Consider the following 17,593-nt stretch of genomic DNA (forward strand, 5'->3'; position numbering starts at 1 on the left):
AGATATGTCAGTTAATTCAGCAACCAATTGCAGAAGTAACAAGTCCTTGTAGAAAAAAGACGAATACTATCAGAAAATCCTCTTTTAAAATAAACTGAGTTCCAACTCAGCTTCAGTTAGTTATCACATATTCTATAATAATTAAATAATTCCAAAGACCTGCTTAAAAGGAGTTTCCAGGTCATGAAGGTTTGTACAGAATAAGTTCCGTAAGCTTCATTTGAAATCCAGCAATGGCTGGGCCGCTGTGGGTCCTGCTCTTGGTTGGACACAAAACTGAGCAAGGAAACACAGAAAAACACAGCAGGTGCTGTATCTGAAATAAACTTCCATAAATCAGGTCAATATAATTCATTCCCTTTATTAAAGCACAATTAAATCTTCTTTCCCTTCAAAATACATCCCTACTGATTCATTGCTAATGACATTGTCAGGTACTAACTTATTAGCTTCCACAGTTTTCAATGGGATTTTATTGTATTATTTTGGCCATGTTAAACGTGCTCCTGTTTTGAATAAGGACCAGTGTGTGTCCAAATACATCAATGTCACGGAAAAGTAAAAAGCTACCATCCCTTTAATCCTTCCAAAGAGACTGGTAAACAGGGTAAACTCAGTTCATGTAGAAAAAGCTTTAGTTAAGTAGTACACCGTTTCGCTGTTGTGATGTTCATCCAATCAGACTTCAAATCTTAACTGTGTAAAATTTCGCACTCAGCAACAACCCAAGTTCCGCTCACTTTAGTGGGATGTCGGCCACTGAAGCTGAAGTAACACAAGCTAGAATTCTGAAAACAGTTCCTCATCTATATTGCAGAGCTTGTGTAGTCTTTATTAAATTTTAAGTCCTAAAGAACGGTAGGTACTGCAGACTCTGCCATTAACATTTTTATTCCATCAAGGAAAGGTAAATATTGCCTTTACAGTAACAAAAGGGACCAAAGACTAGACACAGACAGACAACATTACACTGTTCCACCCACCTGGTGGTCCCTCCTTGTAAAGCTTTAGGTGAGCTAGAGATAAAAGCATAAGTAAGATTGTATTTAAGCTTCACACAGGAAATGTATAATTTTACACTCATTAAATATGAATCCTAGCGGGGAGCCTAGCAGCCTCCCTGCTTTTTATTCATTACTACAAACATACACCTGCTTCAGTCAGTATTTTCAGCTCCCATTTATATAATTTTTCTTGCAAAAAATTATCAGTTGTTTATGAATTGCTTCATTTCTTGAGTATTCCTAGGTATTAGCACTGTCCATCAAACCAAATCAAAAGCAAATAGCAAGTATTTAAATGCATTTCTATAATGTAAAAAATCCCATGGATATTCCTCAGTTAACCATAAGCCACATGTAGTAACACTATGGAAACAAACTGGCAAATATCTCTATAAAGCTCTCGGCTTGATACACACAAAGAATTGCATATTGCACAATGTAGAATGATTAAATAATTGATTTTATTCTTTCCTCAAGGTTTTCGGTTGGAAATAACAAAGGTGCTCCCTCATTATTGTCTTCTCATGTTGCTTGGTAAGGCAACGAGAGCAACGCAGATCAGAAAGCTCAGCCTCTCTTGACAGATTAACTCTGTACAATCTCATTAGAAGACACAAGTTTGGGGTAGGAACACTTTCAAGAATTCCTTGGTGTTTTTTAAGTTGTTTCTAAAATACGTACCTTTTAAAAAAGGCTAGACTGTGCAATAACAGTGGCCATCATACGACATGTGCCACCGGGTGATAGAAATAAAGCATATAAAATATTACTAATGATTAATAAAGTAGGAGGCATGCCTCACTGTTTTGCAAAGAAAATATACACTATAGCATGCATGTTTTTCCATAATGCATAGAAACACAAACATGAAATAAAATCTGGATGTTCTGGACAACCTATGCAAAAGACATACCTTTAGTTGTGTAATCACACAGAAATTATCTGAATACAGAGCAGCAATAATGTTTACAAATACACACAACACATGTTCATGTAAATCTTTGTCATGATACTGAGCAAGTTTCAATGTTCATCACCATTTCTAAGAGAAAAGGTACAAATGCTCACTATAAATCTGGTGACCTGAAAATGTAACCTACAACTTTGGTAATAGTGGATACAATGAGTCACAATGTTTCAAGTGGCTATTTTCATTCTGGAAACTGTTGCCAAAAGCAAGCATGCACACTCCAGTATTACTCAGTGTTATTCTACTCCTGTTCAAAACCGTGTTGTGCAAAAACTATCTTTCTCCTTTGACAATAAAACAACTTACCTACTTGAATAATTATAAATAAAATCTTATATTAAAACCTTTCCCACAGAAATCTCCATAACTCACATTTCCAAAAGATGAGTTACTCCTCAAACTTTACATAAGCAATTTAGGAACCTTCTCCGCTGTGATCTCAAAACTTCAAGTAGAAAGTAGAAGCTTTGAAGATAAGTGACCCATATAGCCACTTCTGGTCAGTACATCTATTTTTGTAAAAATCTTACATACTAAACTCAGTATGTGGAAACATGCAAAAAAAAAAATGTTAACAGTATGTAAAAGTAATTAGAGAACAAAAACTTGAGTGCAATCTACCTCTCTTGAGATGTACCACACCCTCTAGCTTAAAGGAAATCATCGACTTTTAATTAAACTGATGAATTACATTTCAGAACTGCGAGGGTTTCTTAATCTTTTCTCCCTCCTTGGTAACCATTTGTCCCATCATTTCCAACACTCCTTTTTACTATAGTCTTTGTTTCTTCCTGCATTACTTCCCTATGTAGTTTTCCCCTTTAACCACCAGGTGTCAGAGGGGAATCTACTCACCACAGCTGCACCTTTGTTATTATTTATATCTTTATTTTTACAGGCACGTTGATGCAACCTTCCAGGCTTCTTCAGGCTGCAGTCCTAATAAGAAGCGAATTTTCAAGCTTTTCTTCCAATAAACATAGTCATGAGTAACTTTCAAAATATGTTATTTGTTCAGTCTTGGAATCGTGTTCATAAAGCATAATTTTCCCACAGAAGTAACACTTGAAGTAATATAGACATTTATTTGAAATGCTACATTAATGTAACATTTTAAGTAGAAAAATTGTGGCTTACACATTTTTTCGAAAGTGCCTGGTCAGTGAAAGCCCAGAACTTAGGTTTACAGAAAGTCGATAGATTGTCATCTTAAACTTTCTGAACATCAGTTTGAAGAAGTTTTGCATTTAAGCATTCTTTTAGAACTAAGAAATTAAAACTGATTTATGCTTAAAGATATTCTTAGAATTGCCTAATTTTTAGGGCTTGGTTAAAATAATACTGAATGTAGTTTTGCCACATTATCCTAACACTTCTTCCCTAACCTCATTGCAACTACTCCTTCCTGTTGTCCTTTCTTTACTTCCCACTGAACTTGGACCCTTTTACAGCCCCATAATTCAATACACATAAGGATGTCAATTCCCCCTTCTGGGAAACAAGCAGACACCCTTTATTTCAACTTAATTATTTTTTTAGACTACTAAGTGAAGAAAGAACCCTTCAATCCTAAAATTTAATGATTTTCCGCACCTTGGAGACTCCAGTAGAGTGAAAATATGGAAGATGTGAGGAAGACAGATGGAGAGGGACATGTGGAGAAGAAACAGTCCTAAACAAACCAAGAGTCCGTTATCTAAATATTGTCTGGATACTGAAATAATACAAATGATGTAAGAGTTAACTTACTACGGAAGATAAAGTAACTTGACAACACTCATTGAATTCCCTGAGAACAACAGAACCATACCCACAGAAAAGCATCCTTCTGAAGGAAAAAACAGTAATCCCTTGATTCTCTGTTATGGAAATGAAGAAAATAATTCTTACTCTTTCTGACTGCAAAGCAGTATAAAGCACTATTCAGAAGCAATCACCTGAGTAACCTATCTACTTAACTATTCCTCTCCTGTCAAAGGTGAGGTTACGGCTACAGTTCATTCACCTGAGAGAAGAAAGTAATAGTTTTGCTTGTCATTGTCACTCTCCCAGCAATGCACCATCAGAGGTACTGCTGCTGCCGCAATCCAACATGATTTCTTTCTCAATAAATGTCCTACTTCACATTTACAAACCCAGTCTATTACTGGATCACATTCACCAATGCACTATGGAAAACATATAACATATAACACCTTATCAGCAAACATGAAGAAGAAATTAATGACAGAATTTCTTTGATGACTTATAGACTCTATCTACTTCATCTAGCACGAATATAAATACAAAGCACTTATTCCAGATCTTTAACAACTTCACAATCACTGTATGATATATATAGTAAGCATACAATGACATCATATGTATTCTATGCATGCAGTACATGTATATGTATTCAAATGTGGGTGGGTATGTGGGTGACCATAGGCGCACTACATATCTTCACACACAGGTGCACTGCTTCCCCAATATGTTTAGAACTGCTGACAGACTTAAAACATGGATATATAGAAAAATAAGAAAGGTACAATAAATAGGGTTGGGTTTTTAACAGATAAGAGTATGTGTCTGTGCCATAGCAGAGGGGACAAAGTTGGCAGGGGTAATACTGAATTTAACTGAAAAGAATCCCCAAAAAAAGTTTTAAATCCAAATGCAAATTTTCAGAAAGCAGTGCTCAAATTCAGGGTTTCATTTTGACTAGTATGTGGATCTCTCATGTTCAAATGCTGGGCCAAACAGAACACCTGATCATGTGAACAGTCAGACTGGAGAACAGGAAAGTGAATTCAATAAAACTCAGAGGCATTTTTGTTATACAAAAAGCCTCGTACATTCTGAAATAGAACCATGGAAATAAAATACAAAGTCATTCTTCTTGTGCTGTACACAATTGCTCTTTCACTGTGTTTCAATTATGTAACAAGAATCATCTCGTAAAACCCTGTGACTGTTTCAGGCCTTTGCAATGTCACATTGGTAGGACCTATAGCAATGCCAACATTTAAAAATAAAAACTACAGTAAAAGAAATTATTCATAGAAATTGCCTCCACTATATTCAGATAATGGATTAATTTTCTCTCTAGGAAAATGTAGTTTGAAAATCAAGTTTCTACTTTGACTGGACGAAAGCTGTTCTGTATTCTGTTCTGAGTTCTTAGGCACACTGGTATCTATGGCTGCACAGATGTATGCATCCAGATATGGATTGTATACTGTAAAAAGTGTCCTTGGCAGGCATTTGCTGCAGTAGGTGCATCCAGACTCAAAAACAATAGGTCTCTTAAATATACTACATTACTATAGATGATATGCATAATGGAAATAAAGCAGGGTTTTTAATTGAAAAAGCAAAGCATAACTCTTCTGCACCCTCAACTTGTAATAACATAATCCTCAGTGTATAGGAAGGCATGAATATTTTACTACACAGCCTTAGGCACAATTACCATACCGTGCGATTTTTTTCAGATTTTAAGTTTAGGAATTCAGTATTCTTTTCCATTCTGCATCTCTGTCTAACTGTAATAGCCTATAAACAGAAAATAAACTGAATTTGACTTAAAAAATGGGTCAGGATTCTTATCCCAATTTTATGGATGAAGCTTAGAAAGGTCTCACAGCTTGCTTGAAGTCATTCCAAAAGGTAGCAAAAGGGCTAGAAATGGAAGATGAGCATCTTAACAACAAATATTCAGCATTAACAGGTGTCTACCTTTTATTTTGTCCCTATCTCAAGAGGCAGAGTATGAATGACAGTATCAGCTGAGGTGAGGAAAAGCAAAGGAAGTTTCTGTTTCTTGCTTCTTTTTGAGTTTGTTTGGTTGTGTTTTAATATTTTCAAAGTAAGTCTTAGCAGGCTGGGCTGCAAGATAACTGGAAAAGTGGCTGCTGCATTGATCAGCACATGCACAACCTATTTTATCTGAAATTGTAGAGATTTCCAAGCAGCTCTAAGCCAAATACCTTCCAAATACATAAAATTATAGCTTTAGTTGGCATAAGTAAGGGGAGAAAATGTCATTGTTAGTCTAGAGTAATATAATATGGCTACAAAAATCTGGCTTGTAATAAAAACTCAGCTTCTCAATAACAAGCTAGAACATGAATATGAAACAGAATATGAAACACTGACATAACATGGACAAACACACCTGTCATGCTGCACAATAAATTCAGTAAAATGTAGGAAAATAATTTACAAAGCCTTTATGCAGCCCACCTGCGCTCTAAGGCCACATCAAGTTGATCAGTGACCATTAAAACACGAAACCACTATCTTCAGAAAATGCATAGTATCCCGCTTGCTGTAGTCCTGCTTTATCTAACTCATTACAATAAAATTTGTAACAGAATCCCAGAACTAAACCTCAAATACCATAGTGAAATCAAATAAAATGAAACTAAAAAAAAAAAAAAAAAAAGTCTTTTTTTAAATTCTGAGATTAAACTAGCTGTCAGCAGGCACTGTTACAACAATTTCCTTCAGGACATTAACAACATATTAATAGAATCCTAGAATGGTTTGGGTTGGAAGGCACCTTAAAGATCATCAAGCTCCAACCCCCCTGCCATGGGCAGGGACACCTTCCACTAGACCAAGTTGCTCAAAGCCCCATCCAACCTGGTCTGGAACACTTCCAGGGATGGGGCATCCACAGCCTCTCTGGGCAGTCTGTTCCAGTGTCTCAGCACCCTCCTGGTGAAGAATTTCTTCCTTATATCTAATGTAAATCTACCCTCTTCCACTTTAAAGCCATTACCCCTTGTCCTATCATGACATGACCTTGGAAAAAAGTCCCTCTCCAGCTTTCTTGTACGTCCCCTTTAGGTACTGGAAGGCTGCTATAAGGTGTCCTGGGAGCCTTCTCTTCCCCAAGCTGAACAAACCCAACTCTCTCAGCCTGTCTTCATAGGAGAGGTGCTCCAGCCCTCTGACCATCTTCGTGGTCAAGCATTATGATTCTTTTAGAGACGACCATAAATTGTTCAAGGCCACAAAGAATATTCATGTTAAAGAAAGAAAATAAATCATGTTCTTATCTCTCATCTACTTGTTCAGACCATTATGGTTCTCTTTTTCTCACATAAGCTGGTTATTCTCTACATTTACATCATGACCATAATGTGATATTTTTGCTGGGAGCCCAGAGCATAGGGGGCCAAGGTTGTAATAGATTTAAGACTTGGCAATAAACCTCTGCCATTATTTTTTTTTATTTCATTCACCATTTATTTAGACACTTTTTGTTTAAGAAGAGCTTTCTCAGTCACCTCTCTATTTTCTTATTTACGCTGCAAGTTGTGCTTATAGCATCACAGACTGTTGTTGTTGGAATTGTGGCACCATAGAGACAGCATTACCTCACTTCAGATCTAAGGATGATGAATAGATAGACTGTGAAAGAACAGGGTGTTTTAATGTTAAATACAGACATTTGAATTAACAAGAAAACATGTAATGAAAAAAGCACTGAATGGATTAATGTTTTGACTTGTTTTTTTTAAACATTTTCTCCAGCAAAAATGTCAAGTACTTCTCTCTTATTGTTTTTTAGATTTCTGTTTTGCTTAGGCAAAAGACTAGACTCTCTCTGATTAATATAAGAGACCTATTTTGCTCCTAATGGCTAACAATGCATTTTTAACAGGAATCACAGGATCTGTATACTACCTTAATGTGGAGATGGTTCTTCAAACATAAGTAGATTTATGAGCAGCAGAACTCTTGTATAAATTCCTCTTCTTGGACATGAGCAGCTGCAAATGCTGATCTAGTCTTCAGCAGCAGCTGTGACATTGATTATATGTGGATTCTATGTGAAATAGTATCACAGATGAGTTTGCTCAATATAGACAAGAATTTGTCTCCTCTACCTGGTTAGATGTTTTCATGAGACATAACAGATGAGACATCTACCTTCCTATCAGATTTAATGCTTAAAAACTGGGAGAAATCTCTCTAAGAATTATGGAGGAAAAAGAAAAATAGACTTTTAATGAAAACAGAAAAACAGAACTTTAGGGCCAAAGAAATATGCACAGAAATGTCTGATTATTTGGGAAAGATTTACATGGAATAAACCTATAACTATAAATTTAAAAACCCTTTTTCTAGTCTTCCAGGATATAAATGATGTAATGTACTACAGACTTTCTGGACAACCATTTCAGTCTGACACACTTCAAAGAAGCTCCAGTTTCTCTAGAGAACCACATAAGCAGCTTGTGCTAATTACAGAGTGGCAGTTGACAACACAGTCACTTGCTCTATGGAAACAGAGGAATTAAAGATTCAGAAAACATAAGATATGCCAAAATATTGTAATGTCATCTTTTTAATTCAAAATCTACAACCCGGGATTCGGGTGTTGGAGGGTGACAACACTATGACTACACGAGATATTATCAAAAGCACAAAAAAAACCCCACGCTACTGCAGCATTAAATTTGTTCAGTAACTTCTTTCACTTCTAATATTCCTAACAGGCCTACTCAGCCCAGTACACGTGTTCCTTGTTATGTCCATTTGCTTTTCAGTTGGTTTCCCACACATCAAGCCAGACTACGAACCTCAGGAGGGAGTTAGCCGCTCCTTCAAGCTGCTATGAGTCACTGTGTTGTCTGCTGCATAGGCCAAAGTAAGCCTGAATTTCTTGCTTCCACTAGGCAGGAAGAACAATGAGGAAAAGCATGGCAAGGAAGTGAGAAAAGATCAAAAAGCCAGGAATCCTCTTCCTCATCCCTATCTTCCTGTCGTTGCTGCCAGAGTGCATGTACATGAAAGAACTAAATCAAAGACTTAGTGCAGAACTGTGAGAAAAATTACAGTACTCCAATTTTCAAATTTTCAGTGTTACTTTAAATACTAATTTCTCATGAGAAATGAAAAAAATCTGTGCTACCTCATAAAATAAGCACATAGTCTTGTACCCTGTTACAAGCACAAAGACTTACGTCCACAGATTTATGCTTGCATATGATCCCACTTGTGACAGAAGTATTTTGTTTAAACCTAAAATAAAGCTGTGCTAAATGAATACTTACCTAATAATTCAGCCTATTATTATTGTTTGTATATAGACTCTTATTGTTTATGTAGACTAAACTTTTAATCACAGAAATTAAAACACTAACATAAATAATTGATTGAAAGTCAAAACAAGTCACTTCAGCATTTTTCACAATACAGATAATCATCTATTCAGGAACATCAGTGGAGGAAGCCTGGAATCACAAACATCCCTGCCGCACACAATTTTTGAAGCCTGTTCTGAAATCAATAGTTTTTCATTTGATCTTAGCTGTCAGGACAAGACACTGGGGTAAGAAATAGGGTTTCAGGTTGAGACCAGTCAGTTTAATGATGATGATTAAGCTACTTCCTATTGTACTTTTAAGAAGCCCACGTAGTGCACAAGAAGTTCCTAAGGTACTGGTGGCTGGGAGAGAATTTTGGATGGGAAGCGGGAGAGGGATGAGGGGAAATGCCAACATACTCATGCACTTCAAAGGTACCAGCCACTGTCAGAGTGAAGATACTGAATTTAGAAGTAATGCTGTATTGCCACTTTCATATTCATTTAAAAAACCCACAAACTCCGCCCCCCCCAGCAATGAGACAACATTGAAAACAAACTCTTTTAAAATTATATCAGCACTACTCACTTGCAGGAGACTGATTAAATTCATTCCTGCACATAATGCTTTAAAACAGTCATCCTAGTACTCAGAAAAGCAAATGTAACTGATCCATCACAGGCAACTTACAACAGCTTGCTGTGTCCCTGCTACCACAACCACCTTCTGGGTATCCATGAACAGCTGAAAGAAACACAAGCCTGCTCATCACTGAGGCACACCAACAACTCTGCTGCACTCCTAACACACATTGCAAATACAGCCTTTGCCTATGGCCTTTGCAAGCACCGCCTCTGTCTCATCCTCGCTGAATCACCAGCAGTTTGTTTTCATTCAAACCCTTCTCTCTGCCAGACACTGCAGTGACTAATGAACTGTAGAATCTGGTCTGTATAAAATTTGACTTAGCAAACTAACCATCAGCATGTTGATGACACTGCCACCCAAAATATCACAGTACCAAAAGAGTAACAATTTACATGGGCTCTAAGCCAGTCTGCCCTTCCTATTCAGATTTCAGGAAAGCATGACCTCATTTCTCTACAAGTAGTAGAATCTGGAGCTTTTGTTAATTCAGCCTTTTTTCCTTTATTTCAGCATTTGTTTACGCCACAGATGATTACAGTCATTAGGAGAAAAAATATTTATTTGGGTAAAATTAAATACAGCAAGAATACAGCCTATAATAAGAATCTAAGAGTAACAGAAAAAGCCTGTAGCATTCCTCATCAAGTTGAATACCTGTCCTGGTCATCTAGTGATAGACTCCCACACCTCAGACCAATCAGATGCACTGTAAATTCAATTCTGTCTATATTTGAAACATGTAATTCCTGTCAAAAGCAAGGTTTCTGAATCTTCCAGCGTCTTTCATGCCCACTTTACAAACAAGGAAGATGAAGACAGAGAAAACTGAGGAAAGAGGGAGAAAGAAGTAATACACGAAACAACACAGAGCAATAGATCTACTACTTCTATTTATTCTTCCTCATATACAAGGCCAGATGGACATCCACTGGAACTGGAAAGAACCATATAGCATTACCCTCTACAATTTGTCACAGCAAGGTAGCATTTAACCTTGTTTTTTAATTCCACTTAATCCTTTCTAAGTGGTATTTTCTAGAATCTCCAGGTACTTGGAGAATAGACAGCTCCACAGTTTATGACTAATTTCTGAGTAATAAGGACTTCCTGTTTCATATTTAAGTATGCAAATTTGAAACAGAGTTGTGGCTACAATAATCGCTTGTAAATATGTAAGTATTTATCTAAATAGCACCAAATTAAGAATTCCACAGAATTTTCTGTGGAAATCTTACCTGATCAGCATTGCACTTAGACATACCCTCTCATACATTTGTATAGACAGCATACATGGCTACTGATAAAAGTGATCCACGTGGACATGAGTATTCCGCTGTTTATACACAAGTTGCAATAATGGTATTTGTTACTTTTATTCTAGGCACTACCTGGAGAAAATCTGCAGCCAGACTACAGTTGGGCAGGTCACTGTCCCCTGCACTCTAAGGCAATGGCAAAAGCAGTCAGGTTTACATTTGTTTACTATTCTGTTGCTCATTCATTAGAAATGGATAACCTAACTTCTCAAAGAAACCCACTTCTTTCCTCATGAATTTGTGCAGGCAAGTGTTTAGATTTCACCACAGATTTAGCCATTTACTTTTAAAATCAGATGTTTAACAAGTACCAGTAAACAACACATCCAAGACACAAGGTCTGTTTTTACAGATGAGAAAGTACTGTGACTTATCACCAGCTCTGTATTAAACAAGATCAAAAATTTCAGAAACTAATTTCTGCAAATGCTTCACCTCTTTGTTTTACCTGCTTCTGTGTACTTCAATCCTACTTTTACTTCTTCGTGTGTTGCTTTTGGTGGCGGCCAGACAGTCTGGAGTCTCCCTGGAGTCTTGTCATCTTGCTCTGAGGGACTCAGGTCAGGCTGTTAAAATTACACAAGAAAAAATTAAAGTCTGCAGTATCAATAGATTCCAAAACAGCAACCACCATGCCCAGCTCTACATGTGTACTCCTGAACGGTTATCTGCCTCATTCGACCGATCGAAACAGTGCTCAGTTGGTTAGAAGGGACACAAAGAAATCTATGTAATTTTTAGGAAGAAAATAACATAATGCATGTGACATACAATGATTTGTTGAAACTGTTCACATCAGTGTGGAAAGCTCCTTTGGTGAACCATAGAGGTGGTCAAGAACACTAGTTTTTTTTCCCCATATCTTTTTTTCAGAGTGAAGAAACCCACCTGTGCTTTTCTTACAAGTAAACATTAGTGGGATTCACCTAAGACATCATTTGACAACATAATTTTCAGGAAGCATAGCTAGTTTATTAAATTCCTGCCCCACCCCCAGCAGCTTGCTCAGTCCACATACCACAGAATACTGACACATCAAAGTGCTGCTGCAGCTGTTAATGGGACTGCATTGTCAACTGGAATGCTAAAATAACCCTTTAAAGGTGGGGGGGGAGAGGGCACAAAAAACCAAACTAAAACAACAAAAAAAAACTATTAAACAAACATTCTTTTAGAGCTTTACATTTTGTTGTGGTTTTTTTTGGGTTTTGTTTGGGTTTTTTTTAACATCTCTAAAATTTCTGCAATCCAATTTACAATATGCTCCTATTACAAGTAATTGCATAGGCACAACTGTAGCAACAGCAAAACCCTGCATGAAAGTTGCCCATAAATGGCCCACATGAGCAAGGAACGAGGAAAAGCAAGAACCTCTCACTCTCGCTTTGCCCTGAGAAAATGTACATTTGTACTAGATCAGATATTAAGCAGACACTTACAAAAGCCACCCCTGTTGACTCCTGTGCTCCCTCCCTGAGCGTGTGAGGCCACAGCTTCCCTGGCAGGTTTGCTGGGAGCCACCCAGGCACTTGTGCCAGTGCAGCCCAGGGCTGGTGTCAGCGGGAAGAAGCCAGGAATGGGAAGGGCACACAGAGGCTGCAACTGCTGCACAAGCCACGGCCAGTGAGTACCTCTTTGCTCCTCCCCACAGGTAATTTACTACAAACTGGTATTATCAGTCTACCCAGGTGTCAGTCAAGATTTTTAAAAAGTTTTTAATTTTATGTAAGAATAAAAGTTTACAGAGTACAACCAACACAGAAAATTAATTTAAGTAGCTTCAGGTTCAGGGTTCAATCCTGCAAATTTAATCATTCCGATAATTCCCTCTTTAGCCAAAAAAGAAGAGTCTTTTAGACTGATTATATCTGCCAAAGATGTAACCGTAAGAATTTGGGGTTGGAGAAACCCCAGCCCAAGGGTTACTCATTTAATTAATGAGTTCAGTTCACACTCAAATTCATTTTTTCAATTTTTAAAAATATAGTAACTAAATCTCCATATGCCTAAGAACATTAAGCTTGCAAACACTTAATATTAATCCTTGAGTTGTCTTATTGGAATCATTAAGTTATACTTGGATAACGTTAAATGCCTATCAATATTTGCAAAGCTAGATATATGCATGTATGTAAGAAAAAAATTACTTTAAATTCTATGTCTTGGACAAACTAAGTTGAAAATCATCCATAAATTCTCTTATCAGGTCCCATAACAGAATTATTCCTAAAGGTAAAATGAAATTTACTTTCAAAAATAAAAAACTCAATGAAAGAAAACAGTGTGATTGAGAAAAAAAAATAAATAATACTACAGTAAATATTTGTAGCACCAAACTGATTTAAAACTACACTTAACATATGGGCAACTGTATTGTAAAGATCTTTTAAAATCAGAAACTGATTAAGTTCTCAGTACTGACTGAAAGCCTGTGACTGTCACCAGTACTTACTGAAATCTGCTACGACTGCAAATGCTCAAAAATCCTGACAAATTAGCCCCAAGATTTCTTCAGTTGGGAATCCAAAATTTGAGATTGCCAAAAGAAGAGGACGATTCTGACATTTCGACCTTAAGTCCCCACCAATAATTTTAAACAATAAATACTCTTTTATCAATCTGCTTCCAGGTCTTAGGAAGAAAAAATAATTCAACCTACAGATTTGTCTGATGGTCCATCCCCAGGTTTTGATTTTGACCTTTCAAATACAGCTTTCAAGGACTCTTTTTCATTTCTCATTTTGCGTTTTATGGCTTCCAATTCCGAAGTATCTGCAGTTGTTTCTTTTTTGGGAGGCCGTGAGAATAAAGCTTTAAAGACGTCCAGTGCAGATTCAGCAGGGCTTGATTTTATTTCCTCAGAGGGAAGTTGTGGTTCTGTTTTGCTAGAGGCTTTGTACTCTTGAGCTTCATCACTGTTCTCGATGTCCCCAGATCCCTCAGCAAAGTCCTCCGTTCTATCTTCATTCTTGGAGACTTCTATGTTCAACAAGTGCGAGAGGTGTTCCAGGAATGTAGGACTTGCTTTAGGTTCAGCCGTTTTTTTTTTAGTGGTCAAACCTGATGTAATACTGGATTTCTTAACAGGCTGTCGTAATTTAAGCAGAGCTAAATCATTCTCTCTTGGTTTAATTTCTGTAAGAGTTTCCCCATCCTCTGTGGTTAGTCCCTTTTTCCTCACACGTAGTCCACTGAAGAAAGCAGGCAGCTGGAAAGTCTTTTCAGCCAGTGCTGGTTTTTGGAGCGATGTATTGTCAGCTGAAGGTCTTTGTTCTTCTTCTGGAAGTTCTTGAGGGCAATCCCCTGCAGCAAGTAAGCAACTAAACTGCTCATCCATTAAAATTTTGTCTTTTCCACTGGAGTCATGCTCCAGAACACCATCCAGCTCTTCAGAGAGTTGCTTAGAAACTGGTGGGTGTAACTGAATGTCATCTGTATCCACAGTGTCCTCACTGTTGCTGTGCCCTTCTGATTCTGACTCTTCCTTATTTTGATTGTTATAATCCAAAGCCTCAGCAGACAAAGCAGCATTATTTAGCCCAGAGTTGCTTGTATCGTTTTCATTGGTGTCTGGGTCCTTACTCTCTGTGTCCGATTCTGTATCACTTGTTGTACAAACCAAAGTACCTTGTACAAGAATAGCATCCTTGTCATCATTGTCAGATTGAGACAAAGAAGTCTGTACAAACCTTAAATGGTGAAAAAGTAATTCATGTTGTTCAGCTAAATCCAGTTCCAGGTCAGTTTGCCTGCCAGACATTGGGTCAGCTTGGCCACTGGTACTATTCATGCCGGGCTGATTTTTTGAGTCTTCTTTACAATCATTATCATTCCTCTCATGCCAGGTGTCAGCATGAGTATTTATATTGGTGTGCAAGGGTTGAAATGCTTTAAGTACTGTTTCTTCTTTGGAAGCTGTAGGTTCAAATTTAGTTGTAAATCCAAAAAGTGTTTTCACAGAAAAAGTAGTGAAAATATCAGGTTTGCCTTCTGCTGTATTCTCCAGGTCTGGAAGCTCACCGGAATCGGGCAACGCATTTTCTTCTTCCTCCATGTTGTGTAAAGCTGAGGATAGATTTGCTTCTAGCAGTGCTACTAACTGCTAAACAAGTATTTAATACATACCTTCAGACAGCAGACTGAACTCACTGCAGGCACTGCAGGAGGCAGCACTCCCCGGCCCTGCGAGGGCAGCCAGCCTCCCCCAGGCCACCCTGCCCTCCTGCCGCTGGCAGCCAAAGTATCCCTCAGGTATCCAAACTGTATTCCAGGAGCAGCAAAAAGACCCACCGTAAAAAAAGTTCTCAGCAGCGTCGGTAACTTGTTCCTGTACACAAAGGACTTTTTGTCACAGTAAATACGCCAGCGCACTAATCTTGGTTGAAAATTCGACCAATGGTTCCTGCTGGGACGCTGTGATCCTACTGGCTGCACACAACTTCCTACGTGCTAAAAAGTGCCGAGCAGCTTTATAAACAAGGCTCCCGAACAGAACTGGATGCATTTGTAATTTGCTACTTCCTTATCCCAGTACACAAGCTGTGAGTGGTTTTCAGCAGAAAATTCCTGATGGATTTTTTTGCACAGTATTTCCACTTTGATAAAGAACTTCTTTTGTAAATCCATAATCACAGAAAAATGTCAAATGGAAACCTGAAGTGACGAATCTGAAGCTTCCAGTGCCACTGCTCGGTGCCTGTGACGAGTCCTCAGTTCCCGGCCAGCCAAAGTGAACTCGAGTGAGTGCCCTTGAAGCCGAAGAAAGAAGGAAAAAAGAAAAAGAAAAAAAAAAAAAAAAGGAGGCTCTCTTCCGATTTGCTGCAGGTTTCATCTGGAATGCAGATTTCAGCCTCCAGGGCCACGAACAAAACCCCACAGGACTGGTTTCATATTACCACTGTCCCAACTCTGCACAGCTACTTCTGTGAACTGTGCACAGGTACTTATCACAGACTGTCGCCACACCCAGGAACCAGGAGCGGTTGGGGTGGGCAGGGTAAACAGCCAGCACGGCGCAGCAACGCCAAGTTAACTGTTTAGCAATCAGGTAGGCTCTCCATCTGCACTGCACCCGAGCTCGGATTACTTCAGATGACAACGATCTCTGCTGACAGATTTCTTTTGTAACTTTCATCTCTATATTTTGCCATGGTAATGCTCTATGTGTGAGATTTGTTTTAGTTAATACCGCCAAAAACACTTGGAGGAACTCTTCAAGACTCTAACTCAATATTAACAGATGTTGTCGGGGATGGGACATATTTTTTTCAAAACACACACATAAAGAAACTACAGAATACTCTAAGCACCTTTGATACTCAAAAAGTCAGTAAAGTTTAGGCCAGGTTCCAGTCAAAAGTTTTCACTTTTGTTCCTTTTCTTATTTTTAGAAGTACAGAGACTGTGAATCTGCAGGAATTTATATTATTTTATTCCCTGGCCTTTAAGAATTTTGTTTAGTCTACTTTCCACATTGGTACCTTAGAAATTCAAAGATACTATTATCTTTTTTTGCACAAAGCTACAGGGTCATTCTACAATCAGCCATTTAGCTGTGCTGAGTAATCTTAAACAAGCAAGGTGGGGACACCTGTCCTTCACAGGGAAATCAGCCACAGATCACACCACTGTGTCAAATTACTGAAAAACAGTTACTGAAAAGCTGAATATTACAGACAGCGAGCAAAAACAAAGTATCCCAACACACTTAACTTTTGTTTTGATGTTTAAAAATTTAGGCTGTACAAAAAGCATGTATCTACCTTTTCAATATAATATAAAAGACAATAAAATCAATGGCAAAAGTGGTGTCTACTGCAGGAAGCAAGTTTCCCAAAAGTCAGATTGTAATACTAAGAGCTTAGATGAAATTTACAGCCAGCTTTTCAATGAGAGGGTTGCATGCATTCTTACAAAGGGCACCAGAATCATCTTTATCTGTGATTTAACATTGAACAATGTCTTCTGCCTCACTGCTGGACTCGCTCCTCAGCTATGCTTAATCATCAGGTGCCAAGGACAGAAACGACAGACAGGCCATAGCTCCCCTGGTTTTCTAGGCTTATTACAAAAGGAAGCTCTACATAAGGAAAGAGTCATAGAGTCTTTATCACTCCTTATGCCAACCTATTCTTATAATCTCAGGGCTAGTAAGATGTGTGGGATACAGCTGCTTCCGCACTGGTGATTTCCCCTAAGACAGGACTTCTTGAAGGCATATCTACATAAATTCTAAATTTTATTTTATCACAAAATAACTGGGCCAAAGTGACCCTACTGAACCAAAATTGTCTACTCTTAAATTTACATCTGTTTTTACGTTCAGCCACAGGACTAATTGTTCATTGTCCTGATAATTCCTAATACCTTGTTTATTTATTTATGTACCTATTTATTTGGGGTTTGGTTAACTTATGATGGGCAAACATTGAATCATATATTTCAATAACATTTCTTTTGGTCTCTAACAAAAAATATACCTATATTAACAACTTCATGGTGCCATTTAAACTAAACATACTTATTCAGGTTATGCAAAAATTTTTATTTATCTGTTTATATTAATTACAACCC

General features: G+C 37.8%; 1 protein-coding gene across 2 annotated transcripts in view; it reads right to left on the bottom strand.

Annotated features, from left to right (window-relative positions):
• The window catches only part of FMN1 (formin 1), a 146,109-nt gene extending 130,115 nt beyond the window's left edge, over positions 1-15,994 (bottom strand). The window contains exons 1-3 of one of the 2 annotated variants that reach the window (XM_065064211.1): positions 13,680-15,948; positions 11,469-11,586; positions 984-1,016 (exon numbers count right to left, since the gene is read on the bottom strand). In XM_065064211.1, coding sequence (XP_064920283.1) covers positions 984-1,016; positions 11,469-11,586; positions 13,680-15,074 — 1,546 coding nt within the window. In that variant the 5' untranslated portion in view covers positions 15,075-15,948. Of the gene's footprint in view, positions 1-983; positions 1,017-11,468; positions 11,587-13,679 lie in introns of both variants that reach the window. The other variant, XM_005502448.3, reaches the window with a different exon arrangement.
• Positions 15,995-17,593: the final 1,599 nt, after the last annotated feature.

The sequence above is a fragment of the Columba livia genome, chromosome 5 (assembly GCF_036013475.1).
Source record: "Columba livia isolate bColLiv1 breed racing homer chromosome 5, bColLiv1.pat.W.v2, whole genome shotgun sequence".
Classification (NCBI taxonomy): Eukaryota; Metazoa; Chordata; class Aves; order Columbiformes; family Columbidae; genus Columba; species Columba livia.